Below are 17,730 nucleotides of genomic sequence, written 5' to 3' on the forward strand. Positions count from 1 at the left end.
CTCACCTAGTGGATGAAGGAAAGGCTGTGGATGTTGTCTACCTGGACTTTAGGAAAGCCTTTGACAGCATCTCCCACAGCATTCTCCTGGAGAAACTGGTGCCTTGTGGCTTCAACAGGTTTATTCTTCACTGGGTAAAGAATTGGCTGGATGTCTAAGCTCAGAGAGTTGTGGTATGTGGAGTTAAATCCAGCTGGCGGCCGAGCACAAGCGGTGTTCCCCAGGGCTCGGTTCTGGGGCCGCCCTTGTTCAGTATCTTTATTGATGACCTGGATGAGGGGATCGAGTGCTCCCTCAGTAAGTTTGCAGATGACACCAAGCTGGGTGGGAGTGTTGATCTGCTGGAGGGTAGGAGGGCTCTGCAGAGGGATCTGGACAGGCTGGATCGATGGGCCAAGGTCAACTGTATGAGGTTTAATAAGGCCAAGTGCCGGGTCCTGCACTTCGGCCACAATAACCCCATGCAGCGCTACAGGCTTGGGGAGGAGTGGCTGGAGAGCTGCCTGGCGGAAAAGGTCCTGGGAGTGCTGGTTGACAGCTGGCTGAACATGAGCCGGCAGTGTGCCCAAGTGGCCAAGAAGGCCAACAGCGTCCTGGCCTGTATCAGCAGTAGTGTGGCCAGCAGGAGTAGAGAAGTGATCGTGCCCATGTACTCGGCCCTGGTGAGGCCACACCTTGAATATTGTGTTGAGTTTTGGGCCCCTCACTACAAGAAGGATGTTGAGGTGCTGGAGCGTGTCCAGAGAAGGGCAACAAAGCTGGTGAGGGGTCTGGAGCACAAGTCTTATGAGGAGCGGCTGAGGGAACTGGGGCTGTTTAGTCTGGAGGAGGCTGAGGGGAGACCTTATCGCTCTCTACAACTACCTGAATGGGGGTTGTGGCAACGTGGGTGTTGGTCTCTTCTCCCAAGTAACTAGTGATAGGATGAGAGGAAATGGCCTCAAGTTGCGCCATTGGAGGTTTAGATTGGATATTAGGAAAAATTTCTTCGCCGAGAGGGTGGTCAGGCGTTGGAACAGGCTGTCCAGGGAGGTGGTGGAGTCACCATCTCTGGAAGTGTTCAAAAAACGTGTGGATGTGGCACTTCAGGACGTGGTTTAGGGGCATGGTGGCATGGGATTAACAGTTGGACTTGATGATCTTGAAGGTCCTTTCCCACTTTAGTGATTCTTTTTGGCAAAGGATTTACTGCCACAGTGAAATTAGCAGATTGAGAGTGGTTTCATGTCACATCTCATGCACACACCACTAAAGAGCAGTGGCTATCATTCACCCTACACAATTTCCTCCCTACTACAGACTGGTTTGTTAGGCAAGATATGTTGCAAATTTCTTTGTCTACCATGGACAGCATATGGCAGGAGCCAGCTGCTAGCAGTTGTATAATCGAAAACATGGAGCCACAGACAAGCGAAAAACTGGTGCAGAGTCATCATAGAGCTTCACACGGTTCCTCTCTCCTCTGCTGAAGTTTTTGAAACAGGGAAAAAAAGATAGCAGGTAAGCCTTGTATACACAAGCGCCAGGCAGAAACTATTGTCTGTGTTAATAAAAAAACCAATATCCAATAGGTAGACCAGACTGACATGAAAGCAAACAAAAGGTGACAATAATATGCAGAATTCCTTTGAATGCTATTCTTTTCAGTGTAGGGAAACAGGAAAGTACTGGAGGGGGGAATAAATATTATAGTCTTGGGACTGTAATACTGAGTTGCATTTTAAAATTATATATTACAAACTAACCATCTTTTGTAATTTTTAGTTTAAATACAAATAAAACTTGTCTAACGTAAACCTGTATGAGCTTCACTGAAATTACATCAAACAGACAACCGTAACAAAGAGGCTCAGGTCTGTCTAGCTTTTCTGAACACCTTAATGAAGCCATGGAACAAAACAAAAATGCAAGCATATTGCAAAAAGCCATCCTACTACTACACAGAACACAGTGACACAGACATGAGAGATTCTACAGCAAGTATCTAAAATAAATGAGTGGCTAAGCAACAGCCAGTATGTTTCCTAATACAGCAGCTGCTCTGAAGTTTCTCCCCAACTCACTTTTCAGATATTCTGCCATTGCACATCTGTACACAGTTATCATTCTCAATAGACATCTGATTTCTGGTAACTGCATTGTAGTGCTAAATTTTTAATATCATTCTTCCAAAATAAACTTCCAACCATAAAGAGGAATTTACTGTAAACCAAACAAATCTCTCAGTAAAAAGTATTACAGCATTAATTCGCATTGTTGAAACTCCTTTCCCTTCAGTCAGTAGTTCATGGTATTGATTTCAAGTGTTTTGTATTAAAATAGAAAAAATTAAGAAAAAAAGAGTAAGACTTGTTAAATCTCACATCCAACATTATTGCACATATTTGAAAGATGAAAAATATAGTAAATCCATACAGAAATGAGAGAAGAAATGGATGGAGAGTAACGTTCTTCTCATAATCCAGATACTTGATAAACCATACTAATGAAGTCCCACTGTGGAATATTAAGAGATGACAAATAGTATACCTAAGGCTAAGCATATTTATATTAAATAAAATTAAATTCTTAAAACACACTATGTCTTAATAGATCAGCTGATCTGTAATAGTTCATGAGTGAACAAGTTTTCACAAGAAATTATGACTATAGAAATCTATTATAATTTTTACAAAAACTGAGTCCCATTTGGGGAAGTAGGAGAAGGACAAGGGGCAATGGGCACAAACTGCAGCACAGGAAGTTCCACCTCAACATGAGGAAAAACTTCTTTACTGTGAGGGTGATGAAGCACTGGAAGAGGCTGCCCAGAGAGGCTGTGGAGTCTCCTTCTCTGGAGACCTTCAAAACCCAACTGGACACGTTCCTGTGCAACCTGCCCTCGGTGATCCTGCCTTGGCAGGTGGGTTGGACCAGATGATCTTCAGAGGTCCCTTCCAATCCCTACCATTCAGTGATTCTGTGAAGCAAATTATCAAAAAAATCTATGAATTATCCAACTGTGACTGACATTTTTGGCAATATTCCCCAGTATCTACTGCTGCTTAAGCTTCTTCATTTTTCTTTATCAGTCAAAGGTTCTTTACTCCTTTTTATCAATTATAGTTTTAAGAAGTTCAGTATTTCAACCATCCTAGGAGAAAAGCAATTAATTTTTTAAAACCAATGGATTGATGCTATTTCTCTACCAGTAAGTCACTCAGATACATTACTCACATTTACATTGCATCAAAAAATACAAAATACTTGATACACTACAGATGCAGCATGTGCAGTTTCACAACTAGTGATTTTACATACTTCCGATTAGAGTCAAGTTCAAACCTGTGACCATAGAATAGATTCTATTATTTTTAACCAAAAGGTTAAAAAACCCCAACATTATACTCTACTACACATTTTAGTACTACTAGGAAAAGCAAGTTCTCTTTTGCTCTTTTTATTATGCTTTCATAAATAAAACTTCTGTCTATCATGAAACAAAGACATTGTACAAAATTGTATCCGTTTACAAAATCCTGTGTGAAATAAGAACCTCACTCTACCCTTCCCTCTGAGATACCTTCTACATATTAACATTTTTAATGCTTTAATAGGTCTAACAAAATGACAGACATCATAAAAAAATCCCCTTTAATTACAAAGAATCTTTCTAATTATCCAAACTGTAATAAGAAAATAGAAATGTTCTTTCAGTACATATAATGCTAAATTAGGCTAGTACATCCTCACCAATCCCAAGAGTAAACACACACATAATAAGAAAATGTTTGTCAACAGCAATACAAGTAAGGTGGAAGTAAAAAATGACTCTATGAAACAACATTTTTCCTCAATATGTAAGTTAATGCAAAATGTATATGGCGTGATTATGGAGTCCTGTATTTAAGCTGGCATGAAAAATACCAAGATTTTATACACTAATAACTACTTCTATCTGAAGAGAAATAAAAATGTTTAATATCCACATTTTCTTCTTTAAGACCTAAACAGATCACCTCAATTTCCAACAGCAATGCATTTCTTTCACAATATTACAGTTGACAATTGGTGTTTGCCAGCCTTCACCAACAGCAAGGCTAAATTGCTGCAACAGGACATATGGGAGGAATTTTCACTGAATCACTGCATGAACATTTATATTCTAGATCAGTAAAGCAAAAAGAAAAATTAATATCTAGATACTGCAAACATTTTCTAGGTATGGGATGAAACAATCCTCCACTTCACCACTTTTCACCCTCTTCCACATTAAAACCATTTTAAAAACCTCAGCTAGAGGTGATCAGTGTTGACAAAACTTATAACAATAGTGCTTACACTTCTCCCCACATATTCTGATGTTCACCTAAATAAGCAGAGACTGTAAGAAAAAACATGGAGGTTTTTGCTGTTGCTGCTATTTAGAATCAGCACTTTCTAAGAAGTGAACTTCTCCTAAGCCATTTAGTTACCCATACTACTTTCAGTGCTTAATTTTTTTTTTAAGTCACATTAGAATGCTTAGTAAAAACAATGTCTGAAAAATATCTTATAAAATGAATGCATTCTTTGGACACGTCCTTTTTAAACCCTAAGAACAGAGTTTTGTAAAAAGGTTGAAAGACCTAACTAATCACACTTAGCAGGAGCTCAGCTGTCTGATCACACAGATGTCCAAGAGTCTTAGCAGAAAGACACCCAAATATTTTTGCAAAGAACCAATGAAAACAACAACTGATTTTTTTTTCCCCTTCTGAAAGTAAAAAGCTTAATCACAGTTATGACTGTTCACTATTTTTCCACAGAAACAATCATATGGTTTATTTATTTGGCACATTAGAACACTTAGAACACCTTCAAAAATTACCTTCTAAAAGGTGTTGCCCATTTAGAGACCTGACTTCTTAGAAAAATCTCATTGAAGCCTTCACTGAAGCACTAACCTTTCTGAGGCACAGTTCTAGCTCTCAACACTCTACACTGTTCTAACACTTGGCTCAGGTGAAAAACACTTACCTCTGCATATTTTGCCATTGAACTGGCTTCAACTGCATAGACTTTTCTAGCTCCAGCCTGCACTGCAAAAAATGAAAGGATTCCTGATCCACAGCCAACATCTAGGACAACCTTGAAAACAAAAGCAGACCAAGAGAAACAAAATAATCAAAAAGTCACTTCCTGACACCCCTTAAGTAACTGAATTTTCATAGCTGTATCCTGCATTTAGTAAGCCTGGTGTTATGCAAAAATATTACTAGTTCCACTTGAAAAAAGTTAAAAGTCTTGTTAATGAAAAGCTTGAATGCCCTTACTCTTTATTATAGCAGCAACAGCATATTCTTAAAAGACTGGGGGTTATTTTCATGTGTACATACATGGTTAGGGTTTGGAGGAAATAGATTTTTGCATCAACGTTTCTTTAGGAGAAAAACTTGAAAAAACAAGTTAGTCTGAGTACACTGGGGAGGAAGGAAAGACATGACAACAATAATTTTTGAAGGACTACAGAATTGTGTCTTTATGAATGAAAAATCACCCTGATATGGAAGTACCTTGGATAAAACCAAACTATGCATCTTTGTTCATATATTGGTTCTGCTTGCTGATGTTAGTATTAGACCTTTAATTGCACTGCTTGATGTGGTGTCTCTCAAAGGCCCTCAATTAAAAGGTCCTAAAGCCTCATTTTCTCCATCAGTCAGGTGGCTCATTTGTTGCAAGCCAAAACATTGACTGAAATGTTTCAAAGAATCAAAATTTTTGTTTCATTATACAATGTAATGCAAAGCCAGCAACTGCTCCAACAGTACAGACAAGCCTCTAGCTCCTAGCTTCGTTCTGTTGTACGGGTCACTCAACACTGCTGCAGAGATGTAAGTACACAGAAGGACAGGCTAGCTGCCGGAAAAGTCATTAAGAAGATCTGAACTCTAATGGAAAGCCCACTTTCATACTGCCCAACGGAATTAGGCTAATACCAGTACCTTGCTTCCCCAAAATTTTAACATCAGCTTTGAGAAAAATCTCATGGAACAGCTCACCATTTGTGTTCCTCCCATGCGTTTGTGCTTGGCTGAAAACAAGGAGCAAGAGTTTTCTCGTCCCTGTTGCTGAAATTCTCATTAAATTTTGATCCAAGATAGGAAATGCACAAGCCCATTAGGTGATTTAAGCCACTTGGAACTGGAACCTTCTAAGACTTTAAAGCATTTCAACCATGAAACCAAGCTACAGCCCTGATCCAATCTCAGCAGTCAAGAGCAGAGAAGCTTAAATATAATACAGATTCAGAGTAATACTGCAGCTCAGTATACCACCAGCTACCCGTTCTTTATTGCTTCTCTGCCCCAACTTCCCATATGATGCATATTGTGTACCAGCCTTTAAAAGCATAAAGAGGAAATTTTGTGTCTTCAAACAGACTAGTTCTGTCAAAAGTAGTCTCTTAGAATGAAGGGCACATTCCACTCCAGAAGTTACTCTACATGACACTTAGGTTACATATAATAAAGAATGCAGTCTAACACACATGGCCTGAATCTGTTGTACAGAATATGAATCTGTGTTACAGAAGTACTCCACTGCAAAATAAATCAACATAGCTTCTGATATTGCACATAATCTCAAGTTTGGCGTAGAAGCCAGAACCTTGCCTTTAATAGTTTTTTTTCCTAGTGGACGATTTTATTAAGCTCTTTTTATATCACAGATGACAGGCTGTTACAGATCCAGTTTTGTTTCTATGCTTTGGCAGGTGTTAGAACATGCTCCTGTGCCCAGAAAAGCCAGCTCTTCATAACAGAAAGTGACAGTAAGTATTGGTTACATAAGTAGGGGGGGAGACAGTGACAGGTCAGGGCCAATTTCATTGAACCATAGGTCTGACAGAAGGCTTGGTAGGCTATTTCTCAATACCCAATGGAACCACAGATACAATAATGCTTTCTCTCTGCATATGTGGACAGTATAAGGAAGAGTCAACTGCTCAAGTTCAACACAAAAAATCCAAAGTATGGCTTTTTGCACAAGACCTAATTATGATGCCATTTCTTACACTATGTCTACATCAGCAGGTGGTACAGCTATATTGGAAGATTTTTTTCTGGATGATTTACTAAAACTAATTCTAATCTGATTTTCTTCTAGCTTAGTCCAGTCCTGTTTCATCCAAAATTAGTCAGCTTGCTTACTCCGAGACCACTCCACACTGTGAACTGAAGCACCCTCAGTGGCCATGATAGAAATTCACTTCAGAAGCTCACTCCTGACCCACATTAAGACTCTAATGAAGACACAAACACTGCAAACTGAAGCAGCTGATACAGAGGTAGCATATGTCCAGTAATTAGTGAAGCAAAGGAAAAGGTGCTCAGAAATCATGTGCACCACACTGTGGGAATTGCTGAAGATGCACAACAAGGCATAGGCATGCCCTGTAAGACTTGCTAGGTCAACAGCCCTTGACACACCAGAGACCTTGATCCAGGACAGAACTTGTAAGGGAGGATGTTGCTGTGTGGGTGCTGGGCTGCATGGAATGGCTGATGGCTCTCCCTGAGGCTGGGATCAATGGTGACATGTGGGAGAGGTAAGTCTGGCTGGGGAGAGCGACCAGGTATGAAGGAATGGGTGGAGAGGAGCAGACTGTGAACCATTGGGGAAGCTGAACAAGAGACAGTCAGGAAGTTCACGGACATTTTTTAGAGGCAAAAGCCCCGAGTATCAACACATGGCTGTGCAGCTGGTATCAGACATAAATTCCACTTTTATGAACACAGTACCTTCTTGAGCAATGAAGACTGCTGGGGAGAGACAGAACCATTCAAAAAAGTGGGCCAAGTGTATCTTTGCTGTGAGTTTTCCAACTTAACAAAGAGGGCTGAAAAAACTAGGTACATGTTGTTGGAGGTCATCATAGCTTGAGGAGAAGTGAAGGCATGAGGGGAAGTATTCATGAGACAGCACAATAGAGGGTGCCCATGCATCCCTTGTGAAAGCAGCACGACAGGGGAGCCATCTGAGATGCGTGTACGCAGGCACACATAGCATGGGAGACACACATGAGGAATCTGAAGTCCACGCACAGATACAGAGCTTTCATCTCATAGGGATTAGAGACATGGTGAGACAGCTTGCACAGCAAATGCTGCTATGGATGGCTACAGGCACTCAGAAAGGCTAGGCCGGGAAGGTCAGGAGGAGGGGTTGTAGTCTATGCAAAGAATGGCTCAAAATGCATGGAGCTTTGGGAACAGGCAGTGAGCTAGCTGAGAGCTTATGGGTACAGATGAGAAGGCATAGGGTAGGGATACAGATAATATTGAGGTAGCCATCTGTTATAGACCACTTGATCAAGAAGAGGAGGAAAACTATGCCTTCTGGAGGAAGCCTCAGGATCATTGGTCCTATTACTTATCAGGAAATTCAACCACCCCAATTCCTATTGGAAGGGTGGTATGGTAAGGCACATCCAATCCAGGGTATTTCTGGAGCGTCTTGATAATTTCCTCATAGTAGTGATCAGTAAAATGAACAGGGGAGCCATTATACTGAATCTGCTGCTAACAAACATTCCCAGCTTCTAGTGAGGGGTTGACTGCTAGAAAGCAGTTTTGTTAAAAAAAAAAAGACCTAAGTGCCCTCCTGCTGGACAACAAGCTGAATACAAGTCAGTCCTTGCAGCCAAGAAGGCCAACTGTATACTGCGCTGTATTAGCAAGAGTATAACCAGCAGAGGTCAGGGAAAGGCCATTTTTAAGATGACATTTGGGGAACTCAGTCCAGTTTTGATCTCACCAGCACAAGACAGACACTGACATATTGAAGCAAGTCCCATGGAGGTCCACCAACATAATTAGAGGGCTGGAAGACATGACATATGAAGAAAGGCTTGAGAAATGGATTTGTCTAGTTTTAACAAGAGGAGTCAGGCTAAACAGGAGAGCTTACTGCTGTCTTCATCTGCCTAATGGGACTTCAGAGAAAACTGAGACAGACTCTTCTTGAAGACACACTGTGATAGCACAAGAGGTAAAGGACACAAGTTGTTTCACAAGAAATTCCAACAGATATAGTAAAACTTTTTCACCATGAGGGTTGTCAGACACTGGAACAGGTTGCCTACAGAGTGTGTAGCATCTGCATCCCTGGATCATTCAAAATGTAACCCGATAGATCTTAAGAAACCTAGTCTAGTTGGCCCCGCTTTCAGCAGAGGTTTGGACTAGAGATGTCCAGAGGTTCTTTGACCCAAGTTACTTTAATCCAGTGAACTTGCAATAGCACACTCTGCTCCCCAAGTGGCATTACTGTTACTGCTATTATTTCCTAGAGAAAGCTTTGCTCCCTCTAGATAGGAAGAGTGTCCTAACAGAGGTATAAAAACAGTTACTAAGACAAAGTGCTGTGAAATAACAATACATGGTACTCGTATGTTTCTTTTTGCAAAATAGAGTTTTAAAATAATAGAGAGATAGTTGGGTGATGTAGAGCATATTGAGAGGAAAGGTAGTAGGTTGTATGTACTTCAGTATTTACTTTGAAATATGAATGCAGCTACATCAGCAATTATCAGAAATCTGAGTCAGGAATAACCTATACTCTACCTCCCTGACCACAGTCCAGTACTGCTCCTGCTTTCACCTACACAGATGAATAACTCTTCTAATGTGAATTTAATGGGAATTACTCACGTGCAAATATGCTTGTATGCTTAAGTACTTGCACAATTACAGCCCTGAAAAACACTTTTGAATAAGGGGGGGTGTGTGTGGCAGAGGTCAAACAAGGAAGAGCAACAACAGGCAAATACATAAAACAAAAATGTCCTATCTACAATGGCATTCATCATTCAAAATGACTATGTATCAGCAAGATTATATACAGAAAATATTTTTAGCATATGCCTTTGCACAATATGAATGGTTAATTTGTGCGATCCTTCATCCAGGATCATGGGAAATATTCTAATTCTAGTTGCTTTTCTTTTAAGTAAGCTATTCATAAATAGACTACAAGTTAAAAAATTCAAAAGGCTCAGAACTTAAGGCTTATTTTCAAAAGAAGTAGAAATGTCAGACTTCACCCAGTTTGAAACAGCACTATACACTACTACTGTAAAAGTGTGTCATAAGCCTGTTTTTAGTATAACCAATTTAAACACTTTTAATTCCCCCTTTTGGCTTTATAACAATTAAAAATCTAAGACAAAGTTTTACTAAAAAAATTAGGAGTTGCCTTAGAGCTTTTACTAAGAGTAAATATAAAGGAGTATATGTTGGTAAGAATTACCATATTATTGTAAAGAATGTAGCCTCAGATTAATTGGATTCTGAATGAGTTCCCCTTATTCTTTTAAGCTTCAAGACATAAATGGTCAATCCAAGCACTACTCCCAGTTTGTCCTAAAATACTTTATATCTAACAGTGTTTGAATTTATGACCAAGAACCCTCTCAGAGGTTCCAGAATTAATTTTTTCACAACTCGGATAACCTGTTGCATTTTCTCATACACATATTTTTTTAAAAAACAAAGCCTAGAATAAGGAAAAAAATACTTTATCACCAGATAGCCCTTCACTAAGCAAAAACATTTGTATAACAAATCATTACAGAGTTTAGGGAGGGAGGCAGCAAAGGTAAAGAAATATATTGGGGTGATGCAGAATAGGTAGGAAACAATAAGACAAATAGCAATTGAATAAAACTTTTTCCAATAATGGAGGTATTAAAATAACTATGTTCTTTTTGCCTTTATCTCCTCACTGTCATCATTAAATGTTTCTGCCTGCCTTACAGCTTCTGGATGTAGGATAAGTATAGTTGCCATATTTCCAATCAATCAAATCTCAGCATAATGGGTTTGTCAGGTTCTCATGGGAAAGCATTTTGCCACAGTGTAGGTAGTTCAATTTTTTCAGCTACCTTTATTCTGAAAATTGCCATTTCTCAACAGAATCAGGAAAAAAGAAAGATCATTTTCTAGGTGGCCAACAACACCCAGTCTGTAATAGTCTTACTATTAGGTAAGCTGAAGAGAAGCCAAGGCACCTCCAACAGTTGGGAAAATAAACAAATCAAGAGCAAAAGCAAGCAAGCTGTACTACTGCACAGCAGCAAGACTTCATACAGAGGTAGAGAGTATGCAAAACCTGAATTCCTTACTGCAGGCACAAAAATGGAATGGATATGTTACCTACAGAGATAAATCTGCCTTTTGCATTATAACATGGAAGCATCGTTTTTGGCAAGAAGCCATAGCAAATAAAATTCTCCTTCTGCTGTTTCTTCCACCATATATTCAAGTTACATACTCCAGTACCAAATTTAATCCATTAATGATACAGTAGGTCAACTTACCGAGCTGGTATCATCCAATACGACTTGCTTTGGGGTTTGATTCTCATGCCTATAGCAAACTGGAGCAGCCCTGTGCACAACACTAGTTTACAAAACTCATTGAACTAAATAGGACAGGAAGATTGTCTCAGGCATGAAAGAAATTACAGACACTGAAACCTATTTGTTTCATTTCTATAAAGGTTTGATTAATTTCTATGAAAGTAAATAATTAAGTGTAGTTTTTAAAGAAGCACAGTCTGCCTAAGGTGCATGGCAAAGATATGTTATCAGCTGCACTTGAATTTATTACTAAACTTAATTAAAAGTTAAAACATAATGATCTTAAAACAGTACAGATAAATTTCATGCTTACAACTCTCCTCATTTTGGCCATAAATATGCTACACATTTAAAGGGAAATGTTTTGTTCGCTATTTGCTTATATGTTATTAAAGACTCTCTTCTGTGATGTAGTAAAGCCATTTGTGCTGGTGTGAGTTGAAGTCAGAGGCTCCTTTTAAAAGAAAGCACACACATAAAGATGAGAGAAAGGAAGGGAAGAGGAGGTAAGGCAAAAAAATTACAACAAAGTAAAAAAAATTGTAGCTTCATTTTCTCCATCATTTTTGTTTTCAGTGTGATGCCCAAACATCATGAACAGAGTTCACATGGTCTCAGCTGACATTTGGAGACCTAGAAAACATTCCTGCTAGGCTGCTGCTTACAAACTGCCTATCTGCTTACAGAAGGTCACATGTAGTCTAATATTTTTTGCTTGTTTTTATTAATTCATTAAGAGACATGAGCAGTGTCATAGCAAGATATGCAGATCACAACATCCCATGATTAAAGAACAGAGCGAGCTAGCAAAGGTAGGCCACTGGACAATGAACAGATAAATTAAACACAGTGCTGATTAATATAACTTTGTGGAAAATATGAACTGTTCATGTACCATCCAAGTTCTAAATGAATGATCATCAACAAAGAGCCTAGGCACCATTATGAACTGTTTGATAAAGATCAATGCTCAATGGACAGATGTAGTCTCAGGAAAAAAGATTTATGAGAAGTACAGTAAAGAATTCTATAATATAAATCAATTGTATGGTATTGGCCACACTACCATGCATAACTCCTGCCAATCCTTCTCAAAACACATGCTGAAGAGTTAATGGTGACACTGAGAAAGATGGCAAGAATGGTAACAGGGCATATGCAATTTCTTCGTATAGAAAAAGACTGAGAGGACTGAACAGTGACTCAAAACAGTGACTGAACAGAAGCAAGACGACATAAGAAGAGACCATAAAAATTGACACAATGGAGGAACGATACAAAGAAAATTAGAACTTCAATCCTCTTTTGTCTCACAACTTAGAGCAAAATGACAGAATTAGAAAGCTGATAAATTAAAAATCTTAAAGGAGATGCTTTTCCACATAATATGTGATTATACTATGGAATTTGTTGCTGCACTAAGGGTGAAATCAGAGAAGAACATGGATAGGGGTTGGTCCTGAGAAGGGTCAGAAAGTCTCTAGTTAGTGTGACTAATTGCAATAAAAAAATTTTAAAAATTGGTAAAATGTACGAATCCTATGCTTTGCATTTCAAGGAGCCTAAAAACTTATATTAGAAAACAACCTGTGGCTGGGAGGCAGATTGTCCTACATCTCCTCACTGTAAGTTTTCTTTTGTCTTTTGCTGAAGTACTTTGTTTGGAAAATGTGAGGGGCAGAGGACTAGATAAAGTAATAATCATCGCTATATTCATTAAAGTCTTCCAAGATCTATGTACATATTTTAGAGATGAGTTTGGCATCTGAAGTTGTAAGTTCTGGCATTGTTTCCAATCTTTGCCAGGTACAAACGGAGTCACAGCAGCCACTTATGTGCTTGCTCAGTTTGTAACGACTGTTGGGTGCAAAAACATTCAGTGTAGACCTCCATGAAAGAGACAAACTAGGATAACTTTGCAGGTATTTGCAAGAGACTATAGAGCGCAATACCAAATACATAGTCAACGAGTTAAGATAAGGAAGCTAATATTGTATATGAGCTCTAAGAAGCCAAATAGGAATGATAACAGCCCAAAATGTCAAGAACCGTATATGTAGGTTCCCAGATTGTCCACAGAAGGCAGCAGAGGAATTCATAGCTCATGTTTGGATCCATGTTTGGCACCATTCATCCAGAGGATGTACCATCGCCATCATGCACTGTAATCCATGTACTTGACAGTAACGTTAATATAAAGCACATGTGAATTGGTATGTTCATGCACAAAGTCCCAGGTGAGAAAAGGCTCCAGTCTGACCAGTGTTGCTCTACAAGGCAAGTTGAAGTTTAGAGCCTAAGCAGCATACTGGAATATTTAAGACTCTTAAGAGAACATACCTTGTTTAGAAAATCTGTGTGGTTCTGTAGGATAGCTCTGTGATAAGTGGCCGTCCTCACAAAATCCTGCATCATATTCTGTTGTTGAGACAGCCAGCTATAAAACTAAAAGGAAAGGAGAAGAAACAGAAAGAAAAATTAAGCACATCTTCCATCAATCTCACCTTAAATTACTTGGTACTTAGATTACCAAGGTCCTGACCACCCTCTGAATAAACCTAAGCTATCTTTCTAAAGGACCTGGTGACTAAGGTCAAGCAAAAAACAGTAACTTAGATTTTACAAGCTGGGACTGTGTGCTGGTTTTGGCTGGGATAGAGTTAATTTTCTTCATAGTAGCTAGTATGAGGCTGTGTTTTGGATTTCTGCTGAAAACAGTGTTGATAACACAGGGATGTTTTCGTTACTGCTGAGCAGTGCTTAGACAGAGCCAAGGCCTTTTCTGCTGCTCACACCACCCCACCAGCGAGTAGGCTGGGGATGCACAAGAAGTTGAGAGGTGACACAGCTGGGACAGCTGACCCCAGCTGACCAAAGGGATAGTCCATGCCATAAGACATCATGCTCAGCATAGAAAGCTGGAGGAAGAAGGAAGGGGAGGACGTTCAGGGTGATGATGTTTGTCTTCTCAAGTAACTGCTCTGCATGATGGAGCCCTGCTTCCCTGGAGATGCCTGAACACCTGCCTGCCCATGGGAAGTGGTGAGTGAATTCCCTGGTTTGCTTCACTTGTGCTCATGGCTTTTGCTTTACCTATTAAACTGTCTTTATTTCAACCCACGAGTTTTCTCACTTTTACTCTTCTGATTCTCTCCCCCATCCCACCAGGTGGGGAGAGAGTGAGCAGCTGTGTGGTGCTTAGTTGCTGTCTGGGATTAAACCACACCACACTGAAGTTCCTATACCTGAAAATACTGAGCAGCGGATGTTTCATCTGTTCGCTGACTGAACACAGAGTTCTCCTTTCGGCTATGGTATCTCTTCAAAGCATGTGAAAATGTGTTGCATTCTGGAAAAGAAAAACAGAAAAAACAAAGGTAGCAAAAAACACAAGGTTGGTAAATCAAGATAAACATCCAATGACAAGATAACACAGTCACACTTGAGAGAAATGCTTCATTTGGCTTATGGTGTTCATAAATAAACCGCAAACAGTTTCATTAAACAGACAAGAGAAAGATCTGGCCAGCATCACAAGATTTTTGAGAAGCACCTGGATGCATGCAACAGTTTTGTCAAGGATTCTCCACTCGGGTTAGCTAACTCCTGCAAACATCTCTGATGGTGAACTCTAACAGAGGAGGGGCTGAATATAAGCCTCAACCTGCTATTTCGCGTTAATTTACACTAACCCAAGCTTCACACAGAGAACCACCCAGAGTTATTGTGAAATGCATGGATTTGCGTGAGGAGGTTTACAACCTGGAGTAACACACTCAAATTTAATTGGCCTAACAAGTCAGGCTGAGGACCACGTATCTCCTTTAGAAGCAGTCTAGCTAAAAAGCTCAGGTTTATAGCCCCTTGGACGAGATCATTTCTGACATTAGGTAAGTAACAGGAAAAATCATGTGGACCAAAAAAACCAAACCACCAGTTCACACAATGGCTTTTGTCCCCATTTTTATGATCAAACTCCCCAAGCAAAGTAATTTCTAGATGTCCAAAAGAAAGGCACATGCCAGTAAGTGGAGAAAGTATCTAGAAAAATCACTGCAAGGAAAAATTCCCAAGGGGGAAGCATAGGTGACAACAATAAAATCAAGGATGCAAGTCTTGCATTTTCTGTTCATACAAAGACAAGAGAAAATAGAGAAATCAGACCACACCACATCCATAATTTGCTAAACCAGAGAGACAGGAAACTCCTACAACAGCTCACAGATTTTCAAATAAAAATAGCAGTTGCCTGAAACACATAACTGTGCACTGGGAAGTGATTATTGCTCTAATAATTTGAAGATAATTCAATAATTCAATACTTTGAATAGCCTTTGAAAGAAAAGAGTCTGATGATAACAAACAAATAGTTAATAAACTTCTTAATACAGTAATCAAGGAGAATTTTCCTCATCATTTCAGGAAATTTTGAAATCCTCAAAATAGCAATTTGGTTGCGCTGATCCTTTTCCACTGCAGAACACTGGCATATCCAAACGGTAAGATGTAAAAGATAGCAAGTGACTTGCCCTTTAGCTTTGGAAATCAGCACAAGCTCCATGTCAGGCTGTTTGCGAAGGAAAACAAAGACCCATGTTTACACACAACCCAACATAAGCATGGTTGCTGCAAAGCTATGTTTAATGGGCCAAAAAAGTATTTTTGAGTACGGTCTTGAGAGAGAGATCCTCAGTAGAAAATTCTAAATTCCTGGAAAAAGTGTATAATAAAGACAGCATAGAATCCAGCAAAAGTGTTAGAAATTGCTATTGTTGTTACCCAGGCTTTCCAGTTTTTATACAACTAGAAAGAACTAATCCTGTAAAACTGGATGGAAAAAGCTCCATTTTTAGGGCGGTCATATATTATTTCACCATTAAGAATTTCACACCAAAAATGTTACAGACAGACATACTTCCTTAGAGAAGTCCAAATCAATTGAGGGCACATCCCCTTGCACCCCTGGACTACCTCACATAACAAAGTCCACCTGTAAGCATCCACAATTCAAGCCATTTTTCTCAATTGAAATTATGAGCAGTCTAATGTGTGCAATGAAATAATTTTGTTGAAAGTCTGGAACAATAGCTCTAAGAGGCATCACAGAATTAGTTTGCTGTGAATGAACAGATCAGTTTAACCTACTTACTCTAGTAGAAGACTGTAAGGGTGGCAAAAATTGTAAAAACACAACTCACCAGCTTATTCAAATGAGGTAATCTGCTAGAAAGCTGATCTGTTGCCACTCTGCAGAATACTCCCATGCAATTTCCAGGTGGGAGAAAGTCCCACTTTGTTACTTCTGGCCTGTCAGCTCCAGTAGGAAGAAGATGCCACATTCAACGTCTGAATTTGGGGTGATATGGGGGTCTCAAAATAATTAAACGGTTTCAGAATTAACTGCAAATTACCATGAAAATGTACAAATGCCATCAACATGCCCTTTTCACTCCCACTCTGGGTTGACAGTCAGAATGCAACAGTAAGTGACTGGATCATGAAAATGAAGTGGCCCAAATTACAGACAATGCCAAATTTCTGCTGGAAGATGCAGAAGTCAACTTAATACAGCTCAGTCTTTCTGTTCTTTCTCTGCATGAAGAGACAACACGAGAAAAGAGCCTGACACTGGACAGTGGAGATTTTTTTCCAGGCAATTGCCCATTGTCTTAAAACTTCTCCCAGTTTGTTTTCTTTTTTTTCCTATGTGAAGGTAAAAGATGATGCTACAGATTTAGTAACGTGCTTCACTCCTTTTTTTTCTAGTCACTCTTCGCACATTATTTTCATACCTCTGCAGAGACTTGTTGGTAGCTCAGAGCATCATCTTTGGTGTCTTTGGAGTCCAGGAATGAGAATAGATGTCAAAACCAAAACACTGTAAGACAAACTGAAAAAGCTTGCCTAGAGAGGTTATGCCATACAAATTTTTATCTCTGGAAGTTTCGAAACATAACTGTACGAAGTTCTGAGCAACCTGGGTCTGAACCTGCTTTGCAAAGGAGGCTTGACCAGATGACCATAAGAGCTCTTTTCCAATTGAATCATTCTCTTATTCTATTAAAAAAAGGAAAGTAGTATAATTTCCTTGTGATACAGTACTTTTTTATACACAAATAAGACATTTGCTGCTGGAGCTCTCCAGAGTGCTGGCAAATTACAAAACTAGTACTTACTGAGTTGAAGGGTACATCAAAATAGGAAGAAAGAACAAGAGGTTGACGGAGTTCCTCCACAGTCTTTCATAATGGACCTCAGATGCCCTTAAAGTTTTCCTAACAGAGTACCTGGCAAGATCACAAGAGGCTCTGGCAGACTATAGAGGAGAAAAAGTGTCTCATTCCATT

General features: G+C 39.4%; 1 protein-coding gene across 1 annotated transcript in view; it reads right to left on the reverse strand.

The window, feature by feature from the left end:
* LOC309416055 (histone-arginine methyltransferase CARM1-like) overlaps positions 1-17,730 on the reverse strand; it is a gene marked incomplete at its 3' end in the record, with an annotated part of 71,062 nt that overhangs the window by 21,000 nt on the left and 32,332 nt on the right. Inside the window, exons 3-5 of the mRNA XM_082013792.1 lie at positions 14,629-14,732; positions 13,724-13,828; positions 4,999-5,109 (exon numbers count right to left, since the gene is read on the reverse strand). Of these exons, the coding sequence (XP_081869918.1) occupies positions 4,999-5,109; positions 13,724-13,828; positions 14,629-14,732 (320 nt within the window). The remainder of the gene's footprint in view (positions 1-4,998; positions 5,110-13,723; positions 13,829-14,628; positions 14,733-17,730) is intronic.

Source organism: Phaethon aethereus (genome assembly GCF_964289735.1).
Source record: "Phaethon aethereus genome assembly, chromosome: Z".
In the NCBI taxonomy this organism is placed as follows: domain Eukaryota; kingdom Metazoa; phylum Chordata; class Aves; order Phaethontiformes; family Phaethontidae; genus Phaethon; species Phaethon aethereus.